This window comes from Diabrotica undecimpunctata, chromosome 5, assembly GCF_040954645.1.
Source record: "Diabrotica undecimpunctata isolate CICGRU chromosome 5, icDiaUnde3, whole genome shotgun sequence".
In the NCBI taxonomy this organism is placed as follows: Eukaryota; Metazoa; Arthropoda; class Insecta; order Coleoptera; family Chrysomelidae; genus Diabrotica; species Diabrotica undecimpunctata.
In genome coordinates this window covers 145379046-145392631 of record NC_092807.1, presented here as the reverse complement: position 1 = coordinate 145392631, position 13586 = coordinate 145379046, and the positions used below count along the sequence as shown (strand labels likewise).

At 32.7% G+C, this 13586-nt stretch overlaps 1 protein-coding gene across 1 annotated transcript in view; it reads left to right on the top strand.

Annotated features, from left to right (window-relative positions):
* The window catches only part of LOC140441938 (extended synaptotagmin-2-B-like), a 78498-nt gene that overhangs the window by 47589 nt on the left and 17323 nt on the right, over positions 1-13586 (top strand). Inside the window, exons 3-8 of the mRNA XM_072532948.1 lie at positions 4535-4729; positions 5066-5107; positions 6269-6394; positions 6449-6525; positions 10128-10197; positions 10254-10390. Coding sequence (XP_072389049.1) covers positions 4535-4729; positions 5066-5107; positions 6269-6394; positions 6449-6525; positions 10128-10197; positions 10254-10390 — 647 coding nt within the window. The remainder of the gene's footprint in view (positions 1-4534; positions 4730-5065; positions 5108-6268; positions 6395-6448; positions 6526-10127; positions 10198-10253; positions 10391-13586) is intronic.

Genomic DNA, 13586 nt, shown 5'->3' with positions numbered 1-13586 from the left:
GTACATTTATATCTAAATCTCATGCTATTAAATTGTTGATTTTTGGTTTCTATAATATTTAGAAAACTTGATATGAATAATTATTAGTAATTATGTAACGCTAATTGACAATTTTATTTACGTTTTAATGCACATTGCTCGAAAGTTTTAAGATATTTAAAACACATTGTTCAGTTGAATACGAGTTGGCATAGTTACAAATGGTTATTTTCATTTTATGTTCTATTTTTTTGCGTGTGAATTGTTTATATTGTATGTCGATACGGAAAATTAATTGCTTTTTTATCTTATACGACTAAATTTAAACTTGCTTGTCAATACACCTTTTATAAAACGATTTATTGTAAATTGAAAGTAATTTTATAACTAAAAAATAGCACAAGTAATAAGTAAAATTTGGCATACTTTATTATTATTCAAATTTCTATAGTATAAAGAACTTTTATCAACTAAGAATGGTTAAATAAACATTTACAATAAACAAATTTTAAATAATATATTATAGAATCATTATTTTTCAAAACAAACATTTTGTAAACAACATTTCTGGACATACAAAGAAATCAACCAATATTTGTACCTCAGTACCTGAGTTGCCACGGTTCCTAAGTTCAATTACCAAACGTGGTAATTGAAGCACAACTGCATTCTGAATCCATCATCTGTTTTTCGCGCAGCTCACGTCTATTGCTATCCTGGGCGTACTGTACTTGCTTGCGTTCGAGTTCGGGGTCTTAATCTGCCTACTCCCCTTACTCGTGACGTACCAGTATCTTGTTCGCCAGAAGTACGAGAACCGTCAAACGGCACGGAGGTCTCAATCTGCCTACTCATTAGTGCCAAGTGTCACTGTTGTCGTTTTCATATTCCTGGAGAACAAGATACTCACTCGACACTTAGGAATAGGCCGTTTGAGATCCCAGTACTGTTTAACGGTTCTCGTATTTCTGGAGAACAAGATACTGTTACGTCACGAGTAAGGGAAGTAGGCAGATTGAGACCCCTAATTAGAACGGAACCATATCCCCCTTGATTGGTGCCGGATCGTCGAGTTTTAAATTCTCAACGCGGTTCTTCCCGAGAACTTTCATTTTTCATTTACCTGACCGCGGAAATTTAAAGTTTACTGCACACTTTTTATTATTGAACTACTTTATTATCATTTCCCTGAGACAAATACAAACAGACATAGTTTTATGAATATACAAAATATATTTTAACGCCAGCTCCGTTCGTAAATCAAACCAAAAATAATTTGTATTGTTTCGTTTTTGATATTTGACCATTAAATCATTAAACACTATTCCTAATAAATGTTCTAAAAATAGTAACTAAATTGTATTTACATGTCGTTTAATTGTGCAAACGCATATTTTTGTCGTCAAATTCAAACTGTCACAGTTCATTTTCATTAGCATATCCAATTTTTTATTTCACGGAGCCAATGTCATAATCATTTATCTTTATTTACATTTATATACATAGACAAAGTGTAGTAAATGATTAGCTGTGTTTAGTTATACGTATTTTAATACTTCTATCTGTCTGACTTGTATACAATTTTGTCAACTTGGTTTGTATCATATATTTATTATTTTTTTTTATACATTTACAATGAGTTTATTTTTCGAGCCAAGTTGACACCTCATTTTAGTAAGCTGGATACTTAATTAGTAGGCGGATCTGTATATATGTTAAAGAATCCCGATTTTTTTTTTGAAATTTAACAGAAGAGTAAACGCTACTAATTAAACAAAATTGCGTCATGGTCAAAGCTTTATTGTATTGTGTTTTATATTATATATGTATATTAAATCTAAAAATAAATGTAATATACTATAAAATTAATATAAAACTCACCAGGCTTCCGGGTTGAACCGCGTTGATTGTCACGGTGCAGTTATAATCGACGCGGTTAAATCCGGAAGCATGCTGAGTTTATTATCAATTTTTATAATAATAATATTCTTAGTTTTAGATAATATAATATATATATATATTTATATATATATATATATATATATATATATATATATATATATATATATATATATATGTATATATATATATAAATTTGACCCCCCAGAAACTCTGAAACCAAGAGTTACTTCAAAATTAAAAAAACACGTTAATTTGTATTGGGAGTGGACGAATTTTCATGCAAAATTCATGCCCTCAAATGTAACCCCCTACTTCCCCGCACAAACCTGCAGTTTTTTAAATAGCAAGTGTAATCGAGTATCACATCATTTGAAAGGTATTTTCTTTACACAACATTCTATTTTTTTTTTAATTTTCGTAATAACTTTTGAAAATAATTTTGGATTTAACTAATTTATTAGTGGAACACGGTAATAACAAAAAACATCAAATTTCATCAATTTAAACAATTAAATGTTCGAAATGACCTCCTGTGACCTCCATACAAGAATGCAGTATATTTTCAAAGCCTCTTCGTACATTTTCAATTACCTTCGATGTCAATAATCGGCATACTATCACAATTCTTTATCGCAACTCTTTTTTTATCGTTTATTTTTGATTTTTGGTATCCCCACAAAAAAAGTCCGAAGACGAAAGATCCGGTGATCACAATAATATACAACACAATACGCCCCTCACAATCAATGGAAATTTAATTGAACGCATCTCAAGATTTACTTATTTCGGAGTTACATGAAGAACCCATTCCCATTAAAAAATGGGATTTTAATGAAGAACTAAAAAGGGGGATGGGCCGTACCAACAACATTTTTTAAAATTAAACATCCTTTTCTCTGTAAGACATTTACATAAGTACCAGAATACGTGTTATCAAATGTTATGTGTGGCCTATTGTGTTGTATGAAGTCGAAACTTAGTCACTTAACGAACAGACTTTGAACAGGATGGAAGCCTAGAAGCTGTGGAGCTTTCGTCTGCTGCTACTTGTTCCGTGGACTGCTTACCTCACAAATGATGAAGTTTTGAGGAGTGGCGAACTGTTTAATACGATAAAACATCGTAAAATATCTTACCTAAGAGATGTGTTGGGAGGACCCCGATACTCTATACTAAAACTAATACTACAAAAAAATATTGAGGCAAAATGTGGACCTAGTAGAAAACAACATTACTAGACATCGCCACTATTAATTAGACATCCGAAGAGGGTGTTCTGGTCGTTTAGACCATAGAAAAGAATTGGATATTTGATCACCGACGTGCAGCTTTGCATATGCCGCAAATATGTACACATATAGGCACATATATTTTATTATTATTTAATTGTTAATAGTTTTTTTAAATTAATATTTGAAAGGCTTTAAAATAAAGATTATATTTATAACGTATGTCCTAAAAGTCTTGGCACAAAATATTTATCGGATTTTTTTAACGAAGAAATTTATTTAAACGCAAACTCAGTTATCATAAATTACTACTCAATACTAAACTGTACTATCTAATTATGCGGAGTGGCCCATTCTGCTCTATCAGACGCAAATTTCTTCGAATGTCTCTCATAAGATCTTGGACAGAACTCATTTTCTCTCAGTTCAAAAATCCCCTATTTTGCGAGCCTGCGTGAAGTTTGGAGGATTATCGTTTTTGCGAACAAAAGTTATGTAATGTTGTGAGTTTTGCGTATCTCCTTGTGTAATGGCATGATGCTAGGTGTGGGCAAAACATGATGTTTGTGGACAAACTGAAGCAATTTGAAAAGGCAGTTATCATTATAGCTCTGACTATTCAAAGCTTCACCCCTTACTTTTCCCACAAAAGTTGGCGATATACCCCTGTTATAAATTGGATTGGACTCCAGATAGGGATTTTATCTGCAAAGTTCGTTTTCTGTTTGTATCTAACATCGTCAGGGTATTCCTATAGGTTGTCTTTATAAAATCCACGATTTCTCTTCATTTCTGGATCACTCAAAGTAAAATACTTTTCCTCATCTAAAATAATGATTTTTTCATTGATAAAGTGTAAACAGCCCAATTGGCGACAGCGTCTTGGTATACCAAAGTGTTGCGCTTGAGAGTATTTGGGGCACCTCCGTCTCTTTCAATATTTGAGACCAAGAAGATATCGTATCCTCAGAAGATCTGTATTGATGAGCAGTCTGCTCGTTGATATTCCAACCTGTTTTTTCCTCTTCTAACCAATTTCTCTGATCTCTATTCAGTAAATATACGTGGTCTTCTACTTTTTGGGAGATTTAGACATGGTATTTCCTGCTCGTACTCTACTTTTGTTCTATAAGTGGTTCCGCGTGAAATGTTTTTACTTTGTAATATTCAAAAGATTTTCGTTTTTAATACCCTTGTAGACACTTTCTCTTATCTCTAATTTATACATGTTAAAGCAAAAACTACAAAATAAATAAATCTCAACTTACAGTGAGCAATGTAAAAAAAACTTTTGTTTTCAAAGGCAACTTGATATTAAATTTTTACTCTGATTAAAGTTATTGTATTCAACTTCTACTTTTTATTACATAGGTATATTTATAATAATGGATATTTTTAAATACCTACGTTTATTTTTTTTTCAGGGTGCATTATTCTTTCTTGGATACTTAATATGTTACTTAAACTTTTCTCTAACACTGCCAATCCTCACCATATGTACCTTAGTGTATTTCGAGACACAAACTTCACAAATAACCAGGAAAATATCGAGTAAATCAAAGGCGAGTTCATACACAAAAAAGGATCTGTTAAAAGTTGTAGACGAATTGCCGTCTTGGGTAAGTTAATCTTAATCATTTTTAAAATTTATGAATATAATAATACAATTTGTTATGTTAGAAAAACTATAGTCACATGGCAAGTTAATTACACTACTTACTTAGTTTTATTTTGCATTTAATTGTTAAACATTATTTTCAATAATTATAGTTGTGAGTTCTAAAGTTAGCAATTTTCTATAATTTTTCACCAATATTAGTAATACAACATTAATTATTTTATAAAATATAAAATATAAAATTTATATTAAAAAAATATCCCAATATTTATTATTTGCATTGTATTGAATACTTTTACATGGTTATTTCTATTACCTAACGTAATTTTTGTTTTAGGTAACCTTTCCTGATAGAGAGCGAGCTGAGTGGCTGAATGAGGTAGTTATTATTAATTACACATCTTAGTTAATGTTATTATTAACACTCTTCTTCTTTTGGTGCCTATCCACTGTGGATGTTGGCAATCACGTTGGTTCATACAACTTTGTTGACAGCTGCTCTAAATAAATGTATGGTAGTCATTCCTGCCCACTGTCTGATGTTCTTCAACCACGATATCCTTCTGCGCCCTTGAGATCTTTTGATGAATGTTATCAAAAGTTCTCCCATTGTTATCTTTCAACTTCTGGATGTCTGGACGTTTTTGTGCTTTTCTTTTATGGACTTTTTTCATGTGGAGTTTGAAACGTCCTAGTAAAAGATTATGGCTGATGGAAAATCTGCTCCCGGATATGTTTTTGCGGATTTTACGAAAGTCTGAAATCGTTTGTTGATGATGATGTAGTCAATCTGGTTTCTAATCATTTTTTTTTTTTTGACAGTCAGCTGGAGATTTCCAGGTGTAGAGTCTTCTAGGTGGTAATTGGAAAAAGGTTTTTCACCACCCCAATTAACTTTTCCTAGTATAATCACAATGGATCAAGTCAATATAGAAACGACCCTTAGTCCCGGGCACCCCTTGGGGATAGGGTGCTAAGAATTCCCCGGTTTCCACAAATATTTAGATTTAAGCATGATTGGTACATGGAATGTACGAAGTTTATTCCAGACCAGAAAAGTGAATAACGTAAGACTCAACATTGACATACTTGGATGCAGTGAAGTTAGATGGTCCAATTTAGGCCAGTGCGAAATAGAAAACTACACAATATACTACTGTGGAGATACGACAACAAGAAACAAAAACGGAGTGGCTATAATAGTAAATAAAGAAGTTAAAAAATGTGTACTTCTCTGCCTGTTGTTGTCTGTAAGTTCTTACAGCCTTATTTCCTTTTTTAATCCTTTCTAAGAAACTTCTTAACGTGATTCGGTGATTCTTAACTGAAACATTTTGCGTAACAAAAATTTGTGACAAGAAAATTTGAAATTATTTTGAAACTCTCCATCACTTTTATTTATAACAATACGTTAGGATTATCCATTGTGTCATAAAAATTGTGACATAGGAATTATCTAACGAAGCATAGTTCAGACATGTATGGTCTGACACTTTATTCTATATTGTTGTTAGGTGCTATTATTATTTCTGTTTTTTAGATTATTGGACAACTATGGCCTAGCATTTCACTTTATGTGATAAAATTGTGCAGAACAAAATTACAAGCGAAAATTAAAAAGAAATTCGATTCTTTTAGATTTGAAGATATCGATTTTGGAGTTACGGTAGGTATTTAATTAAATTTAAGATTTAAAAAATATCACATACATACTTTTTAGCCTCCAAAGATTGATGGTGTAAAAGTTTACAATAAAACAATTACTAAGGATGCTATAATTATAGATTTCGACGTATAGTAAGTACTATTTTATTAATTCGCTTTGTATTTAACTTATTTTATCTAAGGTATGCGCGCACGACCGGACCGGCCAGCAACGGAACGCACCGCTACAACCCGAAATTAAATCCCGTTACGCGTATTTACGCTTTTTTTGGGTCAAAAATCAATATTATTAGTTTTTTGTGCGAGGAAAAGGAACAACATAGTAAACTTAAAAAAAAGGAAGACTAATAAATGGGTGCATGAAATTTTTAAAAAGCGAAACATGAAAAGTGAATTTGCTGCTTAATTTCCTGATTTAATCGATCATCAACACAAATTTTATCAATAATTTAGAATAAGTTAAGAAAAATATCAAGAACTCTTATCTATTGTAAACACTGATCTCACAAACAAAATATAATATTTAGAAACTCTATTCCGCCAGAATGACACTTAGCAGTAACTTTTAGGTAAGTATTTTACATTTTCCGGTTTGTTCCATTGTGGTAGCGCTCTGTAAGTCATTAGCCAACGCAAAAGTGCGCTCTGATTCATACAAAAAGATATTAAATTGCTGATCGTCGTAGTTCCTTCCGTTGCCGGTTGTTTCGCTCAAGTGCGCGAGTATCTTTATGGATAATTTTCAACACATTGACTCATTAATCATTTAAACATTGAGCACTTCGTGCCATTCATTATTTAAAACATTTGTACTTTTATATCTTAGGATAAGTTCATACAGACAAAAGACACAAATTAAAAAATTATATTAAAAGAAAAGAATCAAAACCAAATCTAGATCTACCGTTATAACTATTAATTACAGAAGCAACATAGTCCAAACACAGAAAGGCATGTTTAATGTTTCTTTCCTTTATTCTTTTTCTCTTATGAAATTATTTTCTTCTTCCAATATCGCCACAGCAGAGTTTGAGATTTGATACCTTGTAATGTATGCTTCCAATGCATCACTCGCCTTCAAATTTTGGAGCCCAAATTTGTGTCCGTCACCTTTTCATTCTTCTATCTGTTCCGTAGTCTCCCTTTTGGTATTTTGGTACTCTGTTCTGTATTTTACTGTCTAGGGTTTTTCTTTTCAATCTGTCGTTATCCACCCTCACTATATGGTCAGCCCATCGAAGTCTTTGGAGCCTAGCGAATTTGGAGATAGGTGATTCTTTGAACAGTTAGTAAAGTTAGGATTAAGTGAAGATTTATCGTCGTCTACTCAATATGGTTTATACACACATTAAAATAATCTAGGAGACAAAAACAAAATGCGAGATTACAGAAGAATTTCAAATAATTGATTTCAAATATTTTTAATAAAAAGTTATAAACAGGTGTCCCGAATATAAAATAAACATTTTTTCTTAGAATTATCGCAATACCTCTAAGTCGAAAAATGGTAATAAAAAAACAATAATTTGTTGGCCCTTAACTTCCAACAAAGTAGTCTGTAAGTTAGTATAGAATATGACCTTCACGGTTGTTAGTTACTGTCCTACATCTGTGACTCAAACTTATGATCAGATGGTCAATGTTTTGCTACGGTATTCTGTTCCACTCCATTGAAAGGCCCTCAAACAGTTGCTGTCTTGTATTGAACGCAATATTTTGTTGTAAAATGCGTTTGCCCAATATGTCCCATATATGCTCAATTGGGTTTAAATCTGGCGATTGTGCAGGCCATGGTAAAACCTTAATTTCATTATCTTCGAGGAATGTAAGCACGACCCTGGTAGAATGCGGACGCGCATTGTCGTGCAATAATTAAAATTGGGGACCGGCTTTTTGTACAAAGGTTACAACAATAGGTTCGAGAATAATATTGCGGTAGTTTGTTGCATTTAGAAACCGTTCCAGACAAACGAGATTGGTTCTTCCACCAAGAGCGATGTCATTCCATAACATTATACTGCCACCTTGCTGTCTATGAACCTCCGGCACAGTGACCAATCGTTCAGCATTGTCAGATCGTCTCCAAATTCTTGTCCATCTTGTATTGTGATGCAGTTACAGTGCGATCTCGCAAACAGATCCCGCATTGCAGAGCCTGCAACCTAATAAAATGGTCTTCAATCTAGTTGGTTATAATTGTACGGCCTGTATGGCGTTTAGTATTATCACCAGTTTCTTGACACCTTAACCAGAAACGAATAGTGATACTTCTATTCGTGTGGAGCTCAGCAACGCGCAACGTCTCTTTTACTTCTGCCAGCTTGAAGCACCCCGATAGCACGCCACTGCGTTTCGCGATTTTAATGATGTCTCTCTATTATTAAAAATTGCAAAACTAAATAAAAATCCACATAGACATCGAAAATCAAGAAATTTACTTTTTATCTCATAGACAAAAAACGCATAAATTTTTATGGCTATAAAAATTTAAATGTTAAATGTTTTATAACCATTCTTATCAGCATTACCGTCCAAGTACCACAATAATCTACAAAACAACAAAAAAGATTAAAAACATACATTTATTTTTGTATTTGCAGCTAACGTTGGTTTAAAGGTATTAATATAGGTGTCCCCTAGATGATTTTGATGTGTGTATTTCCCCTTGTTCATATCTGTTTTAGTGTCTTTATCATTTGCATGTTTATTTCTAGAAATGATGTTACTGTTTTCGGTGTAGGTGGCAAGTTGCACTCATTTTTTTGTTGGGAGATTCGCCCGTCTGACAATCAGCTCTCTGATCATCTGTTCAAGACCCAGGTTAGAAAATGTCGGGTCCAGACGATGGCTTTATTTTAACACTTTGACTGTTTGAAAGCTTTCTCAGATGACCAAGTCATCTTTGCTCAAGACAGGGAGGACATGGACTATATGATAAGGAAATTAAGCTAAGAATATGAGCTATGGGGACTAAAGATAAATATGTGTAAGTCCGAATACTTATGCAGATTTGAACTTAAGTTTAGAAGAAGGGACTATTAAGAGTTATATAACTTTTAAGTATTTAGGGTCAATGATAAGCCGAGATGGTACTTGTATGAAAGATATAGAAATGCAAATAGCACGAGGAAAATAAGCCACGAAAACACACCATGAAGTAATATGGAACAACACTCTAACAAAAATAGATCTTTCAGAGAATAGTGCTGAATGTTACCCTATATGGATCGGAAGATTGGCCAATGACAACGACAATACGAAATAAAATAAGAACAGTTTAATTGGACTTTATGAGGAGACATCTACAAATCACCAGAGAGGATAGAATAGAAACAGTACGGACGGGCATGTACAAAGAATGCCAAAGCACAGGTGGCCGAAAACTTACATAGGAAATTCTATGATATATGGAGAAAATGACTGGGAGAATAGGCTATGGAAGTCGAAAATGGCGAACTCAATGGGAAAAAGCCGAAGAAGAAGAAAGCTTTCACTGAGTTCATTATGTATGCGGGCCATTGCTGTTATTCAGCCCATTGTTATTTTTAATAATCGGATATATTTTAAAAGATTATTGGAAAATTCCTCAGTCTACATTACACTGATTTTAACTACATATATATATATATATATATATATATATATATATATATATATATATATATATATATATATATATATATATAACTTGTTTCATAGTAAAAATGTCTTTTAAAGCTTTTCCTCTATTTTAGCTACGATGGCGACTGTGATATCAAATTTTCCTTATCTGGAACACAAATTGGTTGTATTAAGGATTTTCAAGTAAGCATTTAATTCTTAAAATTTATAAATAATTTTCCTGAAACGCAAAATTTTAGGTTGGAGCCGAGTTGAGATTAGTGTTAAAGCCCTTAATGGTGAAAATGCCGATTGTTGGTGGAATACAGATATTTTTCTTAAATACGCCCGACATTAATTTTGAGTTGGAAGGAATCACTGGAATTCCAGGATTTAGGTAAGACAAAAGTGTTTTTTGTTGTAAACGTCTTCTTGGTCTGAGGTAAAACTTTATATTAATATGAATTTAATCAAATCAATAAAATTATTGGTTATATATTGATAATTTAATTAGAAATTAAATAAATATTAATGATTGCATTTCGATTCAATTCGAACCTATACACATATTTCAACTTTTAAGTTTCATCACGAAGATTTTGTGAGAGGACTAAAATACCATTATTAGTAAAATAATGCACATATAAATGCTAATAGCGACCTCTAACGAGGTTAGTTAGAAATGTTTGATTTAATGTCTTTAGATTACTTTCTAGATTTTTAAATTTTTAAGAATACAGTTTTGGTTGATCAACAACGTATTTCTAATAATTAATTTATCACTTCTATAATCTTTTTACTCCAAAATTTTTAACGCTTACTGTTACAAAAGTATTCTGTAGTGTACTGGAGGAATCGATGCCAACGTAGTAAACCTAGAATTTCAACGGAAATAAGGACTCCTCCGACAATTTTAGTAAATAACAATTGCCTATTAAAGTCACATTGTTTTGAGCCTTTCAACTTGCGGAAGTCCAAGAGATATATATGCCACCTTTGACTAGAAAAGATATGGTTTTAGAGGCGTCTACATTCGAATAATTCTACGGATGGTAGCTTCGCACCATTACCTGCTCGAGTAACTGCGTCAATCAAATATTCAAGTCTATGGTTCCCCTCATACTGAGTAGGATTACTATCGCAAAAATGTGTCATAGGTGGGGTAAATTGTAATGGGATAAATGTAATTACAGCTCACTGTCTATGGGTGAACAATCCAAAGTTTGGCGAATTGTGTACAATAATAGGATGAACCGACAAAGATCAAAAACCGACGTCGTTATGAAGGTTTTATGCTACAAACCACTTATCCTGTGGTAACTTTTCTGACCCCTTGTTGAATCTCTTCAAACTAAAAATACCAAGACAATGACCAAAAGGCCCTTTCGCAGTCCCTGTGCATACGGAATATCATGATCAAGCCAACTTTTGCCCTTTTGCTCTATGCGATGTTTCTTCTGTCGCCGAGCTGTCTTGCGTTATTGCTTAATTTTTCAATAATCAAATTTCCCGCCTAACAGCATCCTTAACGAATCAGTCTGGAGGTCAGAGATGGAAGGTTGTGGGCATCTTTCATTACAGTCGCTTCTTTAAAAAGACACAATTGTTTAAATTGGTTTTTAAAGAGCTTGAAATTTATAGTCCATTTCCATCATATTGATAGCACATTATGTATGCAAATCCCTAAACTGTTGATACGGGTGACTCAATCAAAAATAGATATTTGTCAACAAGTTTACAGAAGTATATAGGAAAACAATTTTAAATTGAGTATGACCACCAGGTATAAAGGTTGAAGCAGAATAGAATACAATAGTTTTGATGGTTACTAATCCCTAAATAAAGTTGCCAGTGTCGGAGTGATGGAGATTAACAGGTATTAATGAATTTGCAAGAAATGTAAAATGTTTATTTTATTGGTTATATATAAAATAATTTGTGGCCGTAAAAGGGCCGATTTGTAAAAAAATGATTATTATTTTAATCAAATTCCATTTCAGATTCACTGCTTTCTTCAGAATCTAAGGAATCTTCAACTCCAATGTTAATTATTACCGGTTCCAGCATTGCATCAGTCATATTATCCAAATTCCACATTTTATTTTCTTCCTTGTGAGCATGACTAACAGCATTTTTCCAATTTTCTGGAGTTACTTTTGATAAGGAATGTTCTAATAATTGTTGTAAGTCTTCTAATTTAAAAGTTTTGTTGTTGCGTCCGACTTCACCCTTTACTTGAGACCATATATTTTCTATCGGATTCAGAGTGGTATGGGGGTAAACGTAAAATAATTACATCACGGTTTAATGCCATTTCATCAATTATATATTTTTTATAAGCTGCTTTATGTTGCCTTACAATAGGTAATAATTCCTTTTTTGTCGACTTCTCCTTGTACTCAATTGCGTGTTTATCCAACCATTCGATTATCTCTCCTTTTTTCCATGCCGTTGTTGGCAATTTTTCTGCTAGTCTTGAATGGTAACTAGCATTATCCATGACTATGACAGAATTTTTTGGAATTAAATCCAACATTTGCTCAAAATATTCTTCAAAAACGTCAGCAGTCATTTCCTCGTGGTAATCTTTGGTTGATTTTGAGGCAAAACTTAATAATCCACCATTGACAAAACCGTATTCGTTTCCAATATGGGTTATTATGAGTCTGCGTCCTTTTCTAACGGGAATATTGTTTATTCCAGTAGATACACCTTCGATGAATTCCTGACGGGAACTTTTCACATTTGTATCAACCCATGGATATGGTACAGTATGACCTTCATTTAGCCAAGTCTCGTCCAAATAAAAAATTGTTTTCCCTTCTCGGTACTTTTTAATAGTACTTAGATAATCTCGTCTCCAACATACAATGTAATCTTTTTCAATTAAAACGGACTTTCTTCTATTCTTTTGCCAACGAAATCCCATCTCTCTCAATAGTCCCCATAATTTCTTGATACTTATGATTGGTAACTCTTCGTTTTCTCTAATTAATGTTTGGATTTTGTCCAATGTTGGAAATTCTTTGTTAAAAAAAATGAGTGGACGCTGCGTCTTATCATGTTTTTATGTATTTCTTCAATTTCCAAGGGTTTACTCCCTCCACTCTTCTTGGGAGATGAAACAGTTCCTCCTTTTCTTTCTTTTAGGAATCTATAAATTGTTGCTTCTCCAACCCCTGTCATATTTGAACACATGTTAACGATTTCACGAACATTACTTAAAGGGCGTTGATGTACAAGTGCATCGTGTACATTTAATATTATATTTTTCTCTTTTAGACTGAAGGCACCTTTAAAACTACACTTAACCGGGATAAAACCTGTTGTCGGCGTCATTTTTAAATGCAAATAACAAAATATCGACACCAAAAACGTAGGTAGGTTAGACATGAACAATGTACATCTACAAACTAAATGGAAGATGCAAACAATTTCTAATTTATATTATTAGCATAAGCTGTAATGTGGCATAAAAACTACTTAAATTATCATTAGTGAAGCCTTATCAGTAATTCCAGGTAATCGTTCAAAGAAGGTATTCTTTTTGTGTCAGGCGATATCTTGTATAGAAAACAATAATCACCTTTAAA